The sequence below is a fragment of the Struthio camelus genome, chromosome Z (assembly GCF_040807025.1).
Source record: "Struthio camelus isolate bStrCam1 chromosome Z, bStrCam1.hap1, whole genome shotgun sequence".
Taxonomy (NCBI): Eukaryota; Metazoa; Chordata; class Aves; order Struthioniformes; family Struthionidae; genus Struthio; species Struthio camelus.
The window spans coordinates 69,063,028-69,080,991 of NC_090982.1; the positions used below are offsets into that span (position 1 = coordinate 69,063,028).

A 17,964-nucleotide genomic window follows, 5' to 3' on the forward strand; every position below is an offset into this window, starting at 1 on the left:
GAGATTTTATTAGATTACTGTATGGGATTGTGAGTGAAGAAAAGAAGGATTTAAACAAGAAATGGCTCTGGAAATTACTGCTTTACAGAAATGAACTCTGAATTTGCACGTTTCTTAAACACTTAGCTATTCAATCTATATAACTTGTTTTGCTCTCAAGCATTTAAGCTAAGTTTCAAAGACAGTAAAAGTTAAGTAATATTAGTTCTGTATCGGTCTAACAATAGATATATTTCTAACAGGCCTTGGAGCCATTTGAAACCAATGGAATAATCTTGGGGTATGAGGTGACTGTCAAAGCTAAATCACCTCCCTCCCGTCCACCAGAGAAATACAATGTTAATACAACCAGCCTTACCCTAAAGCTGCCAAACGGAACTTATGAAGTGACTGTGATTGCCCATAACAGAGCCGGGCCATCCCCTTCATCAGTTTTACTTATTCCAGCAAGGAATTCAAAAGGTTCGTTTCCTAGCACTCTTTCTTAACAAATGCTATGCTGACACATTTGAAAGTTATTAGAAATCTTCAGTGTTGTAAAATTATACCTTTTGCATCAGTACATGATTACAGAACCACTGGATATGTGATATTTCCCTAGACATTGTATGTTGCAACTTCCACAAGTATTCCATTTGTTGCTCATGTTCCACTTCCTTGTATAGTAGTAGTAGCTACAGGTTGATTGCTCCTCATTTCTGGCAGTCTGACTGATGAGTACAGCTTCTTTTTAAACATTCCGAACACTACTTGTACAGGCAACAAAAAATAAGCATGCTGACAGATCTGCTGCTTTTAGTATAACTACTGAAAGAGAGCCACAGGTTCTAAAGCTGCTAGATCAGTTAATTAAGAGTGTCAGTTAAGAGTGTTAATATACTCTGTGTTTCAGTTAAGAGTGTTAATATACTCTGTGTTTCACACGACAGAGTAGCATTGCAGCCAGGCGTGTTTGGTCAGGTATATGAGTTGAGGGTTAGAATGTGAATTCAAAGTGTGTCAAGATCTGATTTCCTTCTGAAATAGACCCTTTCTGTTGGAAGAAACTTTACTGTGCAATAAGAATACTTGCTGTATTTGAGAACAGAGAAGCTGAGTGCACTTTCCAGTTTTTAGATAGCCTAATACTGCTTAATTCGAATCTCTGACAAAGATTCAAATGCTAGCTTCCAAATTTCAAAAAATGGCTTTTACATTTAGTTAGGTTCTGTCAAATTATCACCCTTACAATAACCATAAGTATCCACATTTGACAAAATAGCTATTACTATGCATGTCTACTGAAAGAACTGTCAACATTTAACACTTTTCTTTCGTCTCAGCTCCTGTGAAGAATATTAGAACACTTCCTAAAGATGGCAAGCTATGGGTAGGGTGGACTGCTCCTAACAGTTACGTTCTCAAATACGTAATTGAATGGTGTCTGGTGTCGAACAGCTCAGACTGTGCCACAGAGTGGCAGAATGAACCAGGGAATGTTCAAGGAACGTACTTAAAAGGTATTCAACTCATAATTTTAAAAATACATTGCAGAACACTCTTAAAAACCTGGTGAATATTCTCAAAGTGAATCTACTGATGCAGATTACAATTTTGTTGTGGGACGGGAATCTGGGATAGAGTTAAGGGCTACTGTTAGTTGGGCATGAGGGCTTGGAAGTATCTGCATATTTTTGCCAAATATAAAACTGTATCTAGTCTTGCATTTTGAAATTCATGTTATATAACAGCAAGGTTTTTATCTTTGTTTTGTTTTTAATCTCCTTATTCTGAGAAACTCTTAAAACAAAGAAAAGCGTTCCTTCAAAATTATATTCTCTGATCCCTCTTTTGGTTCAAACAGTGAAACTTGTTCAGCTTTGCAGTCCTTTTCAGATTATAATCAGTAGGTCAAATGTATAATTTTTGGAGTCACAAAGTTGCAGACAGATGAGGGCTTCTTATTTTAAGAAAAATTTAGAAAAACAAAAACTTCTATGAAGTCTATTTATTATCTTCAAAATTTGAATGTGAACTCCTTTATTGTTCCTCTAGCTAGTTCCTTGCGACAGTGTATCAGTGAGTCCTAGAAAAAAGGAGTCAACTGATTTAGGTGTAAAGGCATCTAATAAAATAGCCAGAACTCTAGACCTAAGATGAATGGTGAGGAATTTTAGTGTCTAAAACAACATATTTTTAAATTCTCTTATTAGGTGATATAAAGCCATTCAAGTGTTACTTGATAACTGTGTACCCTCTATATGCTGATGGTCAAGGAAGTGGACAGTCTGTGAAGGCTTACCTTCAGCAGGATCGTAAGTACAAAACTTGGCTAAAATCATTAGACCTTTGCTTTAATGTGGAGTACATAATGAAAAATTATCCTACTCGTGAGGATCATCTGTCATAATTTCACCCCCTCCCTTAACACATGTTCTACCAACTTACAATATTTAGGAGTTACACAGAGGTCTATAACTGACCCTTTCATTTTGTAAACTTTTATCAGATAATTTGGTGCATGACTTTGTTTTTATTTTATTGGTATAGTAATATTTCTGTGCTGATTTATTTTAGGTCTCAAGTATGAAGTTAAGATTAATTGACAAACCTGAACTGAAAATTTCATGTGATCTGCTGATTACTGTTTTTCATGTATTTTTAAAAAGTTTTTGTTGTGAAATATCTTTGGAGTAGATATACTGACTGAAAATAATGCTTTGTAGATCAAATTCAGCTATTCCACTGAAATTTTTGTGCAATAGCAACTCAGTGCTCATTAATATACTGCTTTTATGGATGAGACCCTAACAGAACCTAATCTTCATTTCCCAATACAGGTCCTTCAAAAGGACCAACTGTTCAGACGAAAAAAGTAGGAAAAGCTGAAGCTGTTTTGACATGGAACCATCTCACAGTGGATGAGCAAAATGGGTTTATCAGAAGTTACACAATATTTTATAAAACTGTTGATGGAAATGAAACAGGTAACAGAAAGTAGAGAACTGCTTTGTAACACTGAAATATTCATCTGCTTCCTTCCTCATATATGTTCCTGAAAAACAAAATAGAGACTCACGTGTGGTTGACACTCTGTTCAAAGACAAAAAGCAGATGTCTGAGGTGTGTGGTTTGCAGGAGACATACACTGGAACACCTGTAGCTCTGCTACATGCCAAACAGAAAAGTCCCTAATAAAGAATTCATATCGCTCAGTCTGTTCTAAGGTTCTAAGTTTAGTTTCTGAAAGTTGATTTGCAAGTATTTTGCCCCTATCTTTCTATCTAAATACAGGAGAAGATGGTGGTATAGCAAGATAAATCTAGACCATTCAAGATAGAAATGAGTTGCATGTATTTAACTATGATAAACCCTTACACAGAAATGGATTTCTAATCTTGATGCTCTAAGTTAACATATTGCTGATTTGAGACACATTCTATGATGTGCTTTTTAGTTATTACTATTGCAGGCACAGACAGGGTGTTGCACTATCAGATATTTTGTTTTCTTTTTTAGATCTGCTTAAAGCAGAAGGGCCAGTCACTTATGCCTACACTAGTTTGAATTTCTAGATAAGCATGTGTCCTGCTTATTAATTAGCAGGCCTTTAAGACTGGCAGCTTTACTACTGGTTTATTTTATAGCCGCTTTTTGAAAAACACATTAAAGAAGTTAAAAGTTAACAGTATCAAGAGAGAGACTAAATCAGTCGATTCAAAACCCTTACACAGAAACAAATGAATCTCAGCACTCCTTATACAAGTTGCTAGTTTTGCTATTTCTGTTGTATTTTCCTTGCAGCCATGCATTCCTCTAAAACAGTTTTGTACGCGTGAAGTCGTGGCGACTGTGTTTGTGCAGATCTAATAATTTGTACAGAAAACTGATATACGTTTTTTTCCTCTATTTAGCTGTGACAGTGGATCCTTCCAAGACAGAATATACCCTTTCTTCTCTAGCCAGTGACACATTGTATACTGTGCGGATGATGGCATACACAGATGAAGGAGGCAGGAGTGGTCCTGATTTTACATTTACTACACAAAAATTTGGTAAGAGAGCGGCAAAATTAATAGAAGTAGGAGGTAATGTTGCAACAGTGTAGCAAAACTCAGTTCAAGACCTGGTAGGAGGGGAAGGTAATTTTATTTAAAAAGATTATTCCAGTCACATTGTTATACTTGCAAGCGATTCTTTGCAATTGTACAGAGGAAAAGGGACACCATCTGTCCTCTGCAGGTCTCCTAGATTGGGGTTTTGTTTGTTTGTTTGTTTGTACCCCTCAGGAGCTGACCCTGATTAATCTTTTCTCCAGCAGTCATTAGGATTTACTCACTGCCTTTGCCTTCTTATCTGATGGCTTCAACCTGGTCTTTAAGACACGATGGCTGGAAGATAATGGCCTGAGTCTTTGTTTTTAGTCTGAGTGTAGATTGGCCTTTGTTATCCTCATCAGGGGGTCCTGAGAAGCTGCGGAGAGGTGTGCTTGCGATCTTGGCCTGCTAATCTTGATGTTGATCGGCACATGCCATTCTTAAAATCCTCCTTTGGCTTCCAGTCTTACATTCCTATTCACATCACTGCTAAAGTCTCTGTTGCAATTCTCTACAGAAGCTTGTTTTGAAGAGTTAAATATCCATTTATTGTGTGTGTAGCTTTAGAGAGTGCTTTCTGTTGTAATGGTAAGAGAAACAAAATTAACTGAGCTCTGGTTTGGAAAGTGCTTTTTTAGATTTATAATTTTTTGATATTTTATTCTGTATAGCTTTACTCTTCCCTAAACTTTCTGTAAGGTTTACTTAAAACTGTGTATAACATACAGGAAGGAATAGGTTACAATAATGCAGCCTTTAGTGTTTGCAAGCAGAGGATATTTTCACGTATAAAGTAAATGGATGGATGACTAGTGGCTATGCTTGCTTTAGCCATTTGACCATACCATTGATATGACAGCTGGTAGGCCACTAGAACAGTTGGACCACAGATACATTCATACAGATGTTACTGTCATATCTGTCTAAAGTGTAAAATTACTTGCTCCATCAGTATTACAGCTTCTAGAGCAACCTGCCATTTTTATTGATGCTTGCCTTATTGTTTGGATGCAGCTTTTCATGGTTCCCCCAACAGGCTTTTCCACAGAGTGAAAAGGCTCTTCTGTAGATGAATCTTTCAGAGTAAGCCCTGTGGTTATATCCTCTTTCAGATTCTCTCTGTCTCTGTGGGAATGCTTACTGTAACTGAGTTCCTTAAATACTATAGAAAGAGCTATAACTGCTTATTTTACTTTTTTCAGGGAAAGGAGAAATTGAAGCCATAGTTGTACCTGTGTGCCTAGCTTTCCTGTTGATTGTACTCCTTGGAGTTTTGTTTTGCTTTAACAAACGTGACTTGTAAGTATAAATGAAGTACATTTCTCTTATGCTTTTGATATTTCTGAGCATGACAGAGACATGGCCATAATTATAAGCAAATAAACGCCCTGTACTTCAGTGAGGAATGAAAGGTAAAACTCTCATACGTTGATTGGTGATAGTAATGTCTGTTTTCCTTGAGAAACTGGAAAGTTCTATGATACTGATTCTACTTCTTACCTACTGTTAATGATTAGCACTCAAACTTTGCTCTTCTAGCTAAGTTTTGGTTAGGATTAGGTGTGTTAGGTTTTGGTCAGGATATACTGTCTCTTTTTATTGTTAATGTATTCATCATATGAAAATGATGAGCATCATTTTGTGAGGCACAGAAGAACCTGTTTTATGGCTCTATTTGAGCTATTTAATTAGTGGTTTAGCAAACATTTTTAAGCTTTGCAACTGAAAAAATTAGGCAGATGTCTTATCTTGCATAACCTCTGTCAAATTCCGTTCCTGTTTAGTAGTTGCTGGTGAACACCTTCCTGTCCTTCCTCCTCTTCTGTGCCCTTTACCCTAGAGCTCTTATCTGGTGGCTTTAGCTAAGAGCTTATTGCTGAAGCCTTTCGCCTGGTAAAGAGCAGCACCTTTCACATGTTCCCCATCAGACATCTTTTCTTTCCGGTTAAAGACAGCACTTTATGCCCTTTTCCTTCTTACCTTTCTGCTTCTCCTAACACTAGTTCTTAGTGGACTTCAGTTGAAAAGCCCATCTCGCAACACATTAAGACTTTTCCTACAGAGAATCTGTTTTTGGAGCCTGTGTATGGAGTAAAGAGTAGGACTGATGAATCTATTTCAAAGTAAAAGTTTAGTTGAGGTATTTTATTTGTGACCTAGAGAAACTTCTGCTGTTAAATAAGTTATTACATTTTTAAATTTAAGAGTTCAGACTTTAAAAAGATTAAGCAATTTTTTCTTTAAATGTTTTTCATGCTTTTTCATTTTGCGAAGGTTTAATGTTAATGACAGCTGTGATATGCCTCTGTATTTAAGAATTCAGTTATACTGAAGTAGCAAAAATGTATTTTTATATTGCTATGCCTCATAGTCTCCACTTCAAATGATTGCTCTGCAGCTTCTAGAACGCTATACATTTGAAATCCTCTCTCTCCCTTTGCCATGTGTGGATTTGCCTTCTTTATAATGTGGGTACAGCTAATGCGTGGAGGAGTTGTAAGTGCAATGCCGATTTTACTATGTAATACAGCTTCTTACAAAGATGTAAGGAATTGCAGGAAGTGTTTCTATATGGAAATGCAAAAATGGGCTCACACTTGAAAAATTGCTGTGTAAGGGACCGGTGTCCTGGATTATTGAATGCTTACTACCAATTTGAGGAGTGCATCTTTTAACTTTATTCTATTTCTAATCCTCTACAGAATTAAAAAGCATATCTGGCCTAATGTACCTGATCCATCCAAGAGTAATATTGCTCAGTGGTCCCCTCAAGTTCCAGCTAAGGTATCATTCATTTTTCTGCATCCTCTATCTTGGTCCATAAGGTTTTAAATAAACTGACCAGTGGGAATCTTCTCCCTTCTAGCGCACACAAAGATTTCAGAAAAAAAAACCCTGAATGTTAAGTTTCTTGATATTACAATATGATATGGGTAGAAGACTTTATTGCAGCAATAGATTGAGCATTATGGATATATGTCCTTCGCAGAAGCTCACAGCATAGAGCAGGCTTTAACATTGGGCCTTAAATTCAGTTTACTAGCTTGAAGGGTCAAGCACACTAATTATTTTATTCAGCCACAGGAAATCAGGATTAGGTCAACGGAATTCTTCGTTCTCATTCATAAAACCTTAAAGTTACTTGTTTGTACAATAAAGTAATGAATGAGAGAAACCTCTAACAGAGCTACTCTTGGATGAGGAAAGCAGCAGCAAGTTTTATGCCCTGTGTGGAATGGAGGACACAGCAAATTCTTTTCAAGAAGCTTATTACCAGCTTCTGTGAAAAAGTGCTTTGATGCTGAATGTGCTATTGGAAGTAGTGTATTTATGTATGGCCTCAATCCGGAATATGCCTATGCTGCACAATGAATGGGATGGTGTTTACAGCACTTCAGAACAATTGAAATTAGAGAAAAGCTTGCATGCAATTATAGTTTTAGAGTGTCTGTGTAATAAAGACTTTGTACTGTACTTTGTACAGCTGCATCCTTCATTTGGTAACAGATACTTGGGAGATACTGCCAAGTTCTATAAGAAGGCCACTTATATAATAATCTCAAGGCAGTTACAGGGTAGGAACTGAGATATTAACGTACTTTTTTTTTTAAACTTACTTAACCATTGTCTTAGGCAAAATCAATTTATTTCTTTCAGCATAACTTTAGTTCCAAAGATCAGATGTACCCAGAAGGCAGCTTTACCGATGTAAGCGTCGTAGAAATAGAAGCTGATGACAAGAAGTCTTTTTCAGAACAGGATTTAAAACCCTTTGACTTGCTTAAAAAGGAAAAAAGTACTTCAGAAGGGCACAGCAGTGGTATTGGAGGATCCTCGTGCATGTCTTCTCCTAGACAAAGTGTCTCTGACAGCGATGAAGGTGAAACTACACAAAACACTTCAAGCACTGTACAGTATTCTACTGTAGTACTTAATGGCTACAGAGACCAAACACCTTCTGTACAAGTCTTTTCAAGATCTGAATCCACACAGCCACTGCTAGATTCAGAAGAGAGATCAGAAGATCATGCTGGAGGGAATGACAGTACAACACAGAGGCATCAGTATTTCAAACAAAATTGTGGTCAGGATGAAGCCAACACAGACAGGCCATGCTTCGAAAGAGCAAAGCAAATTACTCCTGCTAATGAGGAGGATCTTGTTGGATTCGCACAGCTGCAGATCTCAGGTCAGAATTCACAGCCCTTGGGCCTTGGGCTGGAAAAAAATATCCAGGAAGGTGCTCTGTTAAATGTTATAGAGACAAGTACTGAGGGACAAACTGTGAGACCTGAAACAGTGGAGGGAAATCCAGCATCAGCTGATGAGATGCCAAAAAGTTACCTCCCACAGACTGTGAGACAAGGGGGTTATATGCCTCAGTGAGGGAAGAGACTGGCTCTATTAGGCCTTCATTAGTGCCTGTTCACACTTTCTCCTGTGTTTCTGATAAATTAAGCTAAATATTTTTTATCTGAATGCAGATAAAAATATTGAAATTTAAGTGAAGAATAATTTGACAAAGTATGTAAGGACTGTGTTTCTGTGGAAAATTTGCAGTCCAGACCTACTGGAGACTTACTTTATGCACTACATAAAATCTTACTTGTCTGAATAGCTGAACAAGCCTTTGTGCTACCTTGCTTTTTTGTGTCGTGTTGTATCAGATTTACACATGATTGAAAATAAGCATTTCAACTAATCATATCAGCCAACAGACCTCCTAGAAGAAATACTTCAAGATTTGTAACAGTGTAGACAGCCAGCTTTTATTGTTTGGAGCGTCTTCATGTAAAAGTAAGACTTGAGGTTTACTATTCTAATGCGGGGAAGAATACTTAAACTGTACATTTTTCAGTAGCGTGATTGACTTTCTGAATTCTGATTTGGCCCAGTGTCATAATTCCTAAATTATGCAAATTATGTTCACCCCCATTTAAAAACTGAACAGAAAATGTAATGGTGTGCAAACAGAAAAAAAATGCCACGATTGCTTGACTCTGAATGCTACTGTAGTAATCAGTATTCTGCTTATATACAGATATATGTGCACATAAACTATAACTTGGCTTAAAACGTGCCTTGCAACTTGTTGCACAGCAATTCAGTCTTCATGTTTGAAAGTTAAAAATCCAGATGAAAACTTTTTTTTTCTTAAAGGATTTCTACCCAAATTCCTGTCTAATTATACCACAGCTCTTTGGTCACCTAAGATGCCTTTATTTAAGAAGTACACCTTTGCCATACACAGCTTGAGGCAAGTAATGAGCTGTAACCATTTAATATTTTTCTAAGTATGCTTAGGAGAAAAGCAATGTGATCTCCTTCCTTCTTGACAGCAAAGATTAGTATGTTGTAACTTCACTGCTAACACCCAAGGACTTCCTTGAAACTGAAAGGAGCAAAAACCAAAGCATTGATGACTGATGCTATGGGGGCGGTACCCTATACCTTGAACTTTAAAGTTAATGAGAACTGGCAGTATGTAGCTGTTGTTCTTCTTCTTTTTTTTTTTTTTTTTTTTTTGTTAATGTCTCATTTCCCTCCTGTTCATAGAGTTTGCATCTTATTCAAGAAAATGTATTTCTTGAAGATGGTCACTACTAGGGTTTAAGGAAATAGCTAGCTCTTTAAAAAAAAAAAAAAAAAAATTGAACACCTTCCCTGATGATAAAGTTTTATGGTACTCCTATAGATTAATTTAACTTAGTCTAGTCAGCTTTCTAATCTGAGATTATAAAATCTTATTTCAAAACACTGTGTGCTGTGTTGTGAGAATACAAGGGTTTTATTTCTCCTTCAGCAGAAGATCTATATATATAAGACCTCCTGAAACTTCTCGTGCTGTGAGCTTTGGTGCTGCTGTTCTAAACGCCCTTGCTGGAAGGCCGTGGAAAGATAGGTGTCAGTGTACTTTTAACTTCCCTTGTTCCTTTTCTGCCAGCTTGCATTGAAGGACTGATGTAAATATAAGTGTTCATGTGTCTTCTGTTGTTGTTGCAAAGAAACTAGATGCTAGAGTAAATTTATACGATTATCCCTTGAAGTCGCTGCTATTCAAAATAGATATAAAGAGTTAAATCTTTAATAATGTCATTTTATTCAGTATTTTGCAATTCCTTTCTCCCAACAGCACATTCATTTTAATGAACAGCTTCTAATATTTTTAGTATCTAGGCACCTTTTTTTTTTTTTTTTAAACTAAGTGCTTAATGTAACTATACCTTCAGAACATTCCTTGAGTAGGTCAGTCCCCCTCCTTTTCTCCCCATTCCACCTCAGCACCTTTCAGCTCTCCCCCAGGGGGCAAGGACATGATATAAATTACACTGTCAGTAGTTCCCTGGAGAAAGTGCCTTTTGGTTTTTGAGAAGTCCAAGGAGCATCCTTTTGTCAGAACACATTTTTCTGAAAATAATAGTAGTTAGTTTATTGGGAAATGCATGTGTCTTCTCTATGCAGGCTTCACAAGGACTGTAGAAACCACAAGTAAAATGTAAAGCCTCAGTTGAGCCATCTGCATGCTTAGTAGAACTATCCTGCAGCCGCACATTGGCTAGTCGACTATCTGTGAAAGTTTGTGGGCCACAAGAGTTTCAGCGCAAGTCTTTTTGTTAAACTGCCCCTCTGTTAGCCTCTACTCACTAATTTCTGTGGGATTTATTGAACTTGGCTGCTTATTCTGAATATTGCTTCAGAGACCTAGATGTCTTCAAATGCAGGTTGAGGATACTAACTTTTGATAGCATATTTTTTTTTTTGAAGGATGACTACAGTTATCCTAAAGATGTGTTTTGTCCTTTCTGTTAAGTAAAGGGAAAGCACTTTGCTCTTAAATGCTGTTAATCCTGAACCATTTCCTAAATTAGGCAGTGTGCTAATAGGAGTTTGGCCTGTCACTTCTGGAATCTTACGTTGTTCGTTGTGTGTAGATCAGTGGTAATAATCACAGAGGATTATACAAGAATGTATCTTCGAGATAACGTAATTCTACCACATCAATAGAATTATCTATTTTGCCATCCTCTCGTGCATTTATCTAGCGCTACAATAGTACAGACTGAGCAGGAAATACTTGTGGATAAACAGCTTATAGAAGCCACAATAAATATAAATAGCAGGCCTTACAGCTTCTTCATAAACCTCTGTGCCAAAATATTACATCATATAGTTGGGTTTTTTTTTAATTTGTTTGGAACATAAGCTGATTGTATCAAACACTTGCACACAGGTTTTAGAGTGTATGTGATGTAACGCATTGTAGCAGTTCCCTGAAATTGTCTGAACTTGGCCCTCTGTCTAACATTATAATTAAAGGGAAGGGTTTTGTTTTTGTTTGTTTTAATAACTCTGGTGCACTTTAAAAAAATAAAGGCATTAAAATATAACCACACTTCAGTATTGACACTTTAATGCCCTTGATTACCTAGACTGGAATTGTTCAGGTGGGGGTGGGAGAACAGTTGTTAAGACCTTGCTACTTTAGTGGTAGGGAAGGATGGCTATTAAGAATTGAGTTTTTCTCTATATTAGCACACTTGGAATCTCTGTTAAGTGCAGGCTAGCTAGCTGCTTTTCTGTTTGCAAAAAGAATGAATATATTTATTTCTACAGTACTGTTGTGATTGTTCTGTTAAAATAGGGGTTTGTTTGGGTTGGTTCTGAGGTTTTGTTGTGGCCTTTTTTTTTTCAGGGCAGTTAGAAGGAGAGGCTATTTCCAAACTGTAGTTAGGATCTCGGGATTGTTTCATTTGTAATTACTATATTACTAATTACTACAGTAAATTAAACTACCTGCTAAGCCTCAAACTGACAACAACAAAGCACAGCAGAAAAAACATTTTTAAACATCATTCTGGGCTGTGTTTAGTATGTGGGCAAGCATGCACCTACCTATCTGTGTTATGGCAGCCTAGCAGAATACTGTTTATCAAGACTTGCAAAAACTGTGACCCCATCACTGGGCCCAACAGCCAGATGATCCCTTGACTTCACTTTTATTCCTCCTAGGAGGACAGGAGAGTTTGCATGAGAGTTATTTCTAGTGTCAGGCACTGGAAAAGCACCTCTGACTGGGGTAGGTTTTGCCACTTCTGCTCTGACTGTAAATCTTGAGCACCACCAAATGGTTAAAACTTATGTTAGCATCCCCTGAAAGTGGAAGTCATCACACAGTATTGCAAACTGATATAACTTGAGTAATTTAGCTTAGTTTAATTAATGCCAGGTCTTACATACAGAAGAACCACATCAGCCTGCATTGCTGTAGTCCTGACTCCACAGTGGGGTCTGAAACCCCAGAGATTCTTAAACTATTATAGTCAGTTCCACTAGAGGACATACATGTTTTAAATTAGAATTTATCTGCATTAAATAGAACTAAATATACTAGCTGATTTTTCCACATGAAATAACTGTTGTAATTAAGATTGTCATTTGGATACATTCTTTTAAATACAACAAATTTCCCTGATTGATGGATCATAAAACTTTATTATTCCCTTTTACGCTGTTGTCTCATTTGCTAGTATATGCATTTTAACTTCCAAGAGTTGATTTTAATGTTATTTGGAAGCAATTTGTAACAGCAAATAGAAGTGTTGCTGTTACAAAACAGTGAGTTTTGAGTTACAGCCAACCACAAAGTAAGTGTTCAGTTTAGCTTTCAGGCCATAGAACTGCAGTGGGTGGGTGTGGGTGTTACATGCATAAGCCTGGAGGAGAATTAAATATCCTACATTTGATTCACAAATTCCAATTCTCTTCTTTAAGAAGTGAAAGGAAGAGTGAAAAAGATGAAGCTAATGCATATTTGTGTTTTTTCCCCCTCTGTTGTTTTCCCTGCAGTACTCGTGCAAGCTGAGCCATTCCTAAAAACGAAAGCAGTGCTAACTTAAATGCATAAAGATGCATTTTAAAGCAACAAGATTTGATACAGCTGAATTTAAAATTAACAGCTAAGAGCTAGGTCTCATAGTGATCATCAGCTGCCCCTTAGTTTTAGAGCAAGGAGAGGGTAGGCAATAAATACCTCACAGAATGCAGGCCTTAGTTTATAGTTTTGTGTCCGTTTGCAAATACAGCCTTGACAATGGATATATGCAATAAAGTCACTGATACTTTGCAGAAGCACACTTCTGTAACAATAGGTGAAAAAGTGTATGGCACAATTGTCAGACTGCTAGAAAGCTTGACGTCCTTCCTGCTTAGACTAAAACGTCTTCCAAACACAGCACTGACTGACTGTTCTTCACTGGCAATTGCAAACTCCGTAGATGCGCATTCTCTGCAACTTTTGAAACTGATAACACGTGTTGCTTTTCCTAATATCAAAGCACATTAATTGTGGGATTCAGTCAACTTTGGATGGTTTTTAATATATCTATCTTCTTCTCCAAGTAATATATAGCCTGGCACTTTGATACAGCAATGGATTACCTAGTAACCAAGTGCTTTTTTTTTTGAGGAGAGGGGTTAAGGCATTTATAATCAAGATTACTGGTCACCGAATGTTAGTGGGCCAATATATGCATCTAGGTAAGTGGAATCATGGGACACAGGGACTTATTAACAAGGAAAGTGCCTTGATGCTGGATTGAATGGCTAGCAAATGTAAACATTAGGTCAAATTTTACTCTGTACTTAAGGTAACTATGTCTCACTAAGCTACTGGTAGTTTGTATGCCAGCTGTAAAGGGCTTGCATACTCCAGCCAGAGGTTAAACTTGGAAACTGCTGCATAAACTGTCGCTATATGAAAAACTGTGTTTTAATACCAGTACACTATCTTCATTCTTTTGCAAGCTGCATGTTTATTGTCATGTAAACTCTGCTTTCTACAATTTACTTTTTACTGTAATTTTCAAATGTCTTCCTCTTTGTTACCCAACTGAGCCTGGATGTTGCATTTGTCTACTACATAATACACAAAACAAAACAAAATTACATATATACTTTGTGTGCTGGAGTGAGTGTCTTTGTAAAGCTAACTTAAATAATAATCACAGAAGTAGAGTCTGGGTGCTGCCTAATAGGCAAGAAATTAAGAAATGTTCCCAGAGAAAGAAGTGACCACAGTTGGTCACAGAAGTGACCATACCAAGGCAAAATGTGAGACAGCTTTAATACATAGTGCTTTTGTCTCAAAAAAAAATTATATATATATAGATATATACACACACACACACACATTTATATCTATATGCATAACAGTTAGATACCTATCTGGATTTAGTGGGGAATTCAGCAGCAGGTGAACTCTTTTAATCCTTCTCCTCTTTATAGCTGTCAGTTGCAACTGTCTGCAGCTAGGGTGGTGAGATAGATTACTGCCCCAGGGAACTAGCTCCATTCCTACTGCTGTCAAATTTGTATATATTTTCTGTGTTCTTGGCCTTGTGATAACCAGCCATGCTTGGAAGGGATGGCCCCATCTGACTGTAGCTCAGCAGTTTGAAAACAGCAGTCTGAAGAATCACATTCCAGGGAAAATTGTTTGTGTGACAAAATTGGGAAGAAGAGTGCCAAAAAGAAAATTAGTTCTAAGAAAAATTACAACAGCAAGGATGAGCGTATAATGGGTAGTCCAGTCTAGTCATGCAGACTTATTTCCAAGAAAGGAGTTAGAATTGCATAACTGGCTACTTCTGACATTAGCCTTAATCTCGCTGGGTTTTGCTTCGGTTTCCAAGGGATGGGGATGGAGGACCCTCAGTTTTCCATCTCAGTAACTGAAAAAGCACAATCGGATCTTCTGATGGTCAGAAGATGCTCACATCAGTATGGCTTCAAGGGTAGCACTTGAGGAAAGACAGCTCCCCCCCCCTCCCAGCTAAAACTCTGGTCTTTGTAGGCTGCAAAGTTTAACAAGGGCAGAACCACCCCTATGCATTGTGTGTATCCTCCCAGCATCAGGAATCATTTCTTTCCCTGCCACAGCAGTGATCCCAGGACATAACAAGCAGGTTAATGCTTCAGTGTAAAATCATGTACAAATCTAATACTAGACTGCTTTTTCACAGATAATTTCAGCACTCCAAATTTTTAGTTCACTGTGCAGTTTTCCTAATCACTATTTCACATATGGCACCTTAAGTTTCCACAGGAACATCTTTTGTGCTTCTTCTTTACCTGAGCTCAGAGCTGTTGACCAGATACAGCAGTTAAACAGTTGTACTTGACCATATGGAGAAGTGTATGCAGAAGAGGCGTTAGCAGCTTCGTCGTGACTGGAGGTCTCGATTCTGACAGCACAAAGTAACTTCCTGTAACTGTTAAAAGAAACAAAGGAAAGCGGCCAGGACAGTGAATGATGGGAATGCTGTGCTTTCCACAGGAAACGCATACTTCTGTAGTTTGTACATCAAGCCAGCAGAAGCTTGCCAGATTCCGTGGAAGAGCTATTCATCCGCATGGCCCGGCTCCAGCAGGGCCCCAGAAAAGCTGTGGAAGCAGCTAACCAAATGCAAGAGATGATGGGGCAGCTCAGAGTTTGTCCGTACGTGACAAACACCACAGCAATACAGCGCAAACAACAGCTAGCGGTGATTAAAACAGATGTTTAGACATGCCCTCTCACCCCCCGCCGCATCTCAAGGTGGTGTGTTTGGAGTCCTGCGGGCAGGGAGGAAATACTAGTTCATTTTGACTATTGATAATCAGAGTAACATTGACCCTGTCTGCAAAAAAAAAAAAAAAAAAAAAAAAACAAACCCTTCCATGCATTTGCCTGGTATATATGCTGTTTGTTTATGGTACAGTAGTCCATCTATCTTCCCAGCAGTCTCCAACAACCGTGAAGTAACTAGCAAATCCAAAATATCCCTCCCTGCCTGCAAATAGCTAGGCTGCACGAATGAGAGGAAATTCCCAGTTCAGCTAGGGAGGCACTCTTATATTCCAGCCTGAGCCCTCACTGTAGGATCTCATCTGACCTATTGCTAGAGGTGAGCGACAGCAGAGGGAAAAGCAGGATTGGAAAAACATATCACAAGGCAGAATTAGAGGCCTCAGGGTGTATATATACACACACTGCAGTGTTACTAGTTACCCTCTCCAGCCACCTCTCTCTTCTCCCAGCTGTGCCCAGAGTTATAGTGAGAAGCAGACTCGAAGGCCTGCGAAGTTGTTTTTGTTTTCCTCTACAACAGCATATAAATAGTTGTGAGTACGGACTGGCCTGAAGAAAACAACAAGCTCTGATACAAGTTGCACTCATCCGCTGCCAGTTGCTGCTGCCACAGTGGGGAAGAAGGGAGCACAAATGAGCAAACAGGGAGGTGCTGGATGAAGTTAAGAGCAAGTAATTGGAGTCCAGCCTTGCCTGCAAAAATGGAAACATATTGTGTGCTAATGCCCTAGGCATCGCACTGGTCTTCCTTTTATGATAATCCATAAGTCACCCAGAGCTGGCTCCAGGGGTGAGTGTCAGGTTTCAGTAAGTGAAACCAGAAGGCCCAGGAACAGCTCTGCAGGATGGATGGCTCACGTGTCGACCATGGCCTGCTCCAGCTCTCAGCTGGTGCTCCACAAGCTTCTGGAACTGACCTCTGCTGTGATCACGCAACTTTTTGCAGCAGATCTTGGGCATCCAAACCCAACACAGAGATCCTCAGAAAAGCAGCTCTGCTCTGCTATTCGCTCTGGAAGTGCCATGCGCGCTCAGAAGGCTGCAGCCGAAAGGCAGCAATGTGCTGGTGCAGTTAACGGGAAGTAGCAAGGGAGCACTCCCGTGCTGTGGGTTACAGGCAGGACCCTGGGCATCATCTGGAGGCCTGGAGCACTGCAGAGCCTCTCCGTACCAGGCTTAAAAGCTACACAGCACGGTCGTGGTCCTAACCTGCCAGGTATGCTTGGGTCAGCACAGCTTGGGTCAGCACAGCTTGGCTCCAGTCCAGGGGCATCCCACTAGGTTTTCTCACATAAGGGCACATTCAGCTGACCTGTGGCCATGCCAGGAGGTGGCAGCATTATGTCGCATGTAACATCCAGATAGGGTGACTACTCCAGCCCAGTTCCAGCCCTTACCCGCTCCCAAATTACCCATGTATTTTTTTGATATTTCTTTTCTGATTACTTAACAAATTCCCTTGGCGTCCCTTCTGCCTCTCCCATTGGCAGCAAGAGATCAGCACATTGTCTCTCACTGTCATTACAATCCTGAGTGGGCCATTAAATCCAGACCAGTCAACAGACTCAGTGCCTGCTGTGCTCCCAGATAGATAGGCCCATGTCTCATAGCTTCCAGTACATGCTCCTATCTGTCAGGAATCCTACAACAGCTAGCCCACCCAAAACAGGCCTGGATTACTGGTTCCTTGTCCCTGTGGACTGACAGCTATGATTGATAGGGTTTGCTAATAGGAAGTCTATTCTCATGCATTGCTACAGCCTGAATCACTACACTGCAGCGTCCAGATAAGTAATTAACGCCACCCCCATATGTTAGCAATATACATTCCCATGCACTTTGGGAACAAACACAGAGCTCTCAAAGACCGTTTCTGGACCAGACATGTGGCAGCGATTCTTTCTGCTTGAACAGACACAGCTTTTTCCCCTGCTCTGAGGCGGCTTAACAGGGGAGAAAGACCTTGCACAGCTCTGTGTACATTAAAGAACCGCCAGGGCCAACTCAGTGTACACAGCTGCTCTCTGTCACCAGTGCAGGACTGGGTTATGGACAATGTGAGGGTGCTTGTTAGGGAGAGATTAGCACTAAGATAAATTTTCCTTATTGGGAGGATGGTAATAGGCCTTAAAATGTACTCCTACTGCCATTTATATGGTTACTTAGGCTTACAGTTGAGTCAAACCATGTAACAGGCACAGACAGCTAACAGACAGCTGCCCTGTCTGTGGCAGAGCAGTGGGCTGGCAGCTGGTAAAG

The 17,964-nt window shown here is 39.1% G+C and overlaps 1 protein-coding gene across 2 annotated transcripts in view; it reads left to right on the forward strand.

Moving 5' to 3' along the window:
• Positions 1–14,027, forward strand: part of LOC104146855 (interleukin 6 cytokine family signal transducer) — a 33,885-nt gene extending 19,858 nt beyond the window's left edge. For both annotated transcript variants that reach the window (XM_068928656.1, XM_068928657.1), the window contains 8 exons: positions 243–462; positions 1,323–1,499; positions 2,193–2,294; positions 2,820–2,966; positions 3,894–4,034; positions 5,279–5,375; positions 6,779–6,860; positions 7,734–14,027. In XM_068928656.1, coding sequence (XP_068784757.1) covers positions 243–462; positions 1,323–1,499; positions 2,193–2,294; positions 2,820–2,966; positions 3,894–4,034; positions 5,279–5,375; positions 6,779–6,860; positions 7,734–8,462 — 1,695 coding nt within the window. In that variant the 3' untranslated portion in view covers positions 8,463–14,027. The remainder of the gene's footprint in view (positions 1–242; positions 463–1,322; positions 1,500–2,192; positions 2,295–2,819; positions 2,967–3,893; positions 4,035–5,278; positions 5,376–6,778; positions 6,861–7,733) is intronic.
• Positions 14,028–17,964: the final 3,937 nt, after the last annotated feature.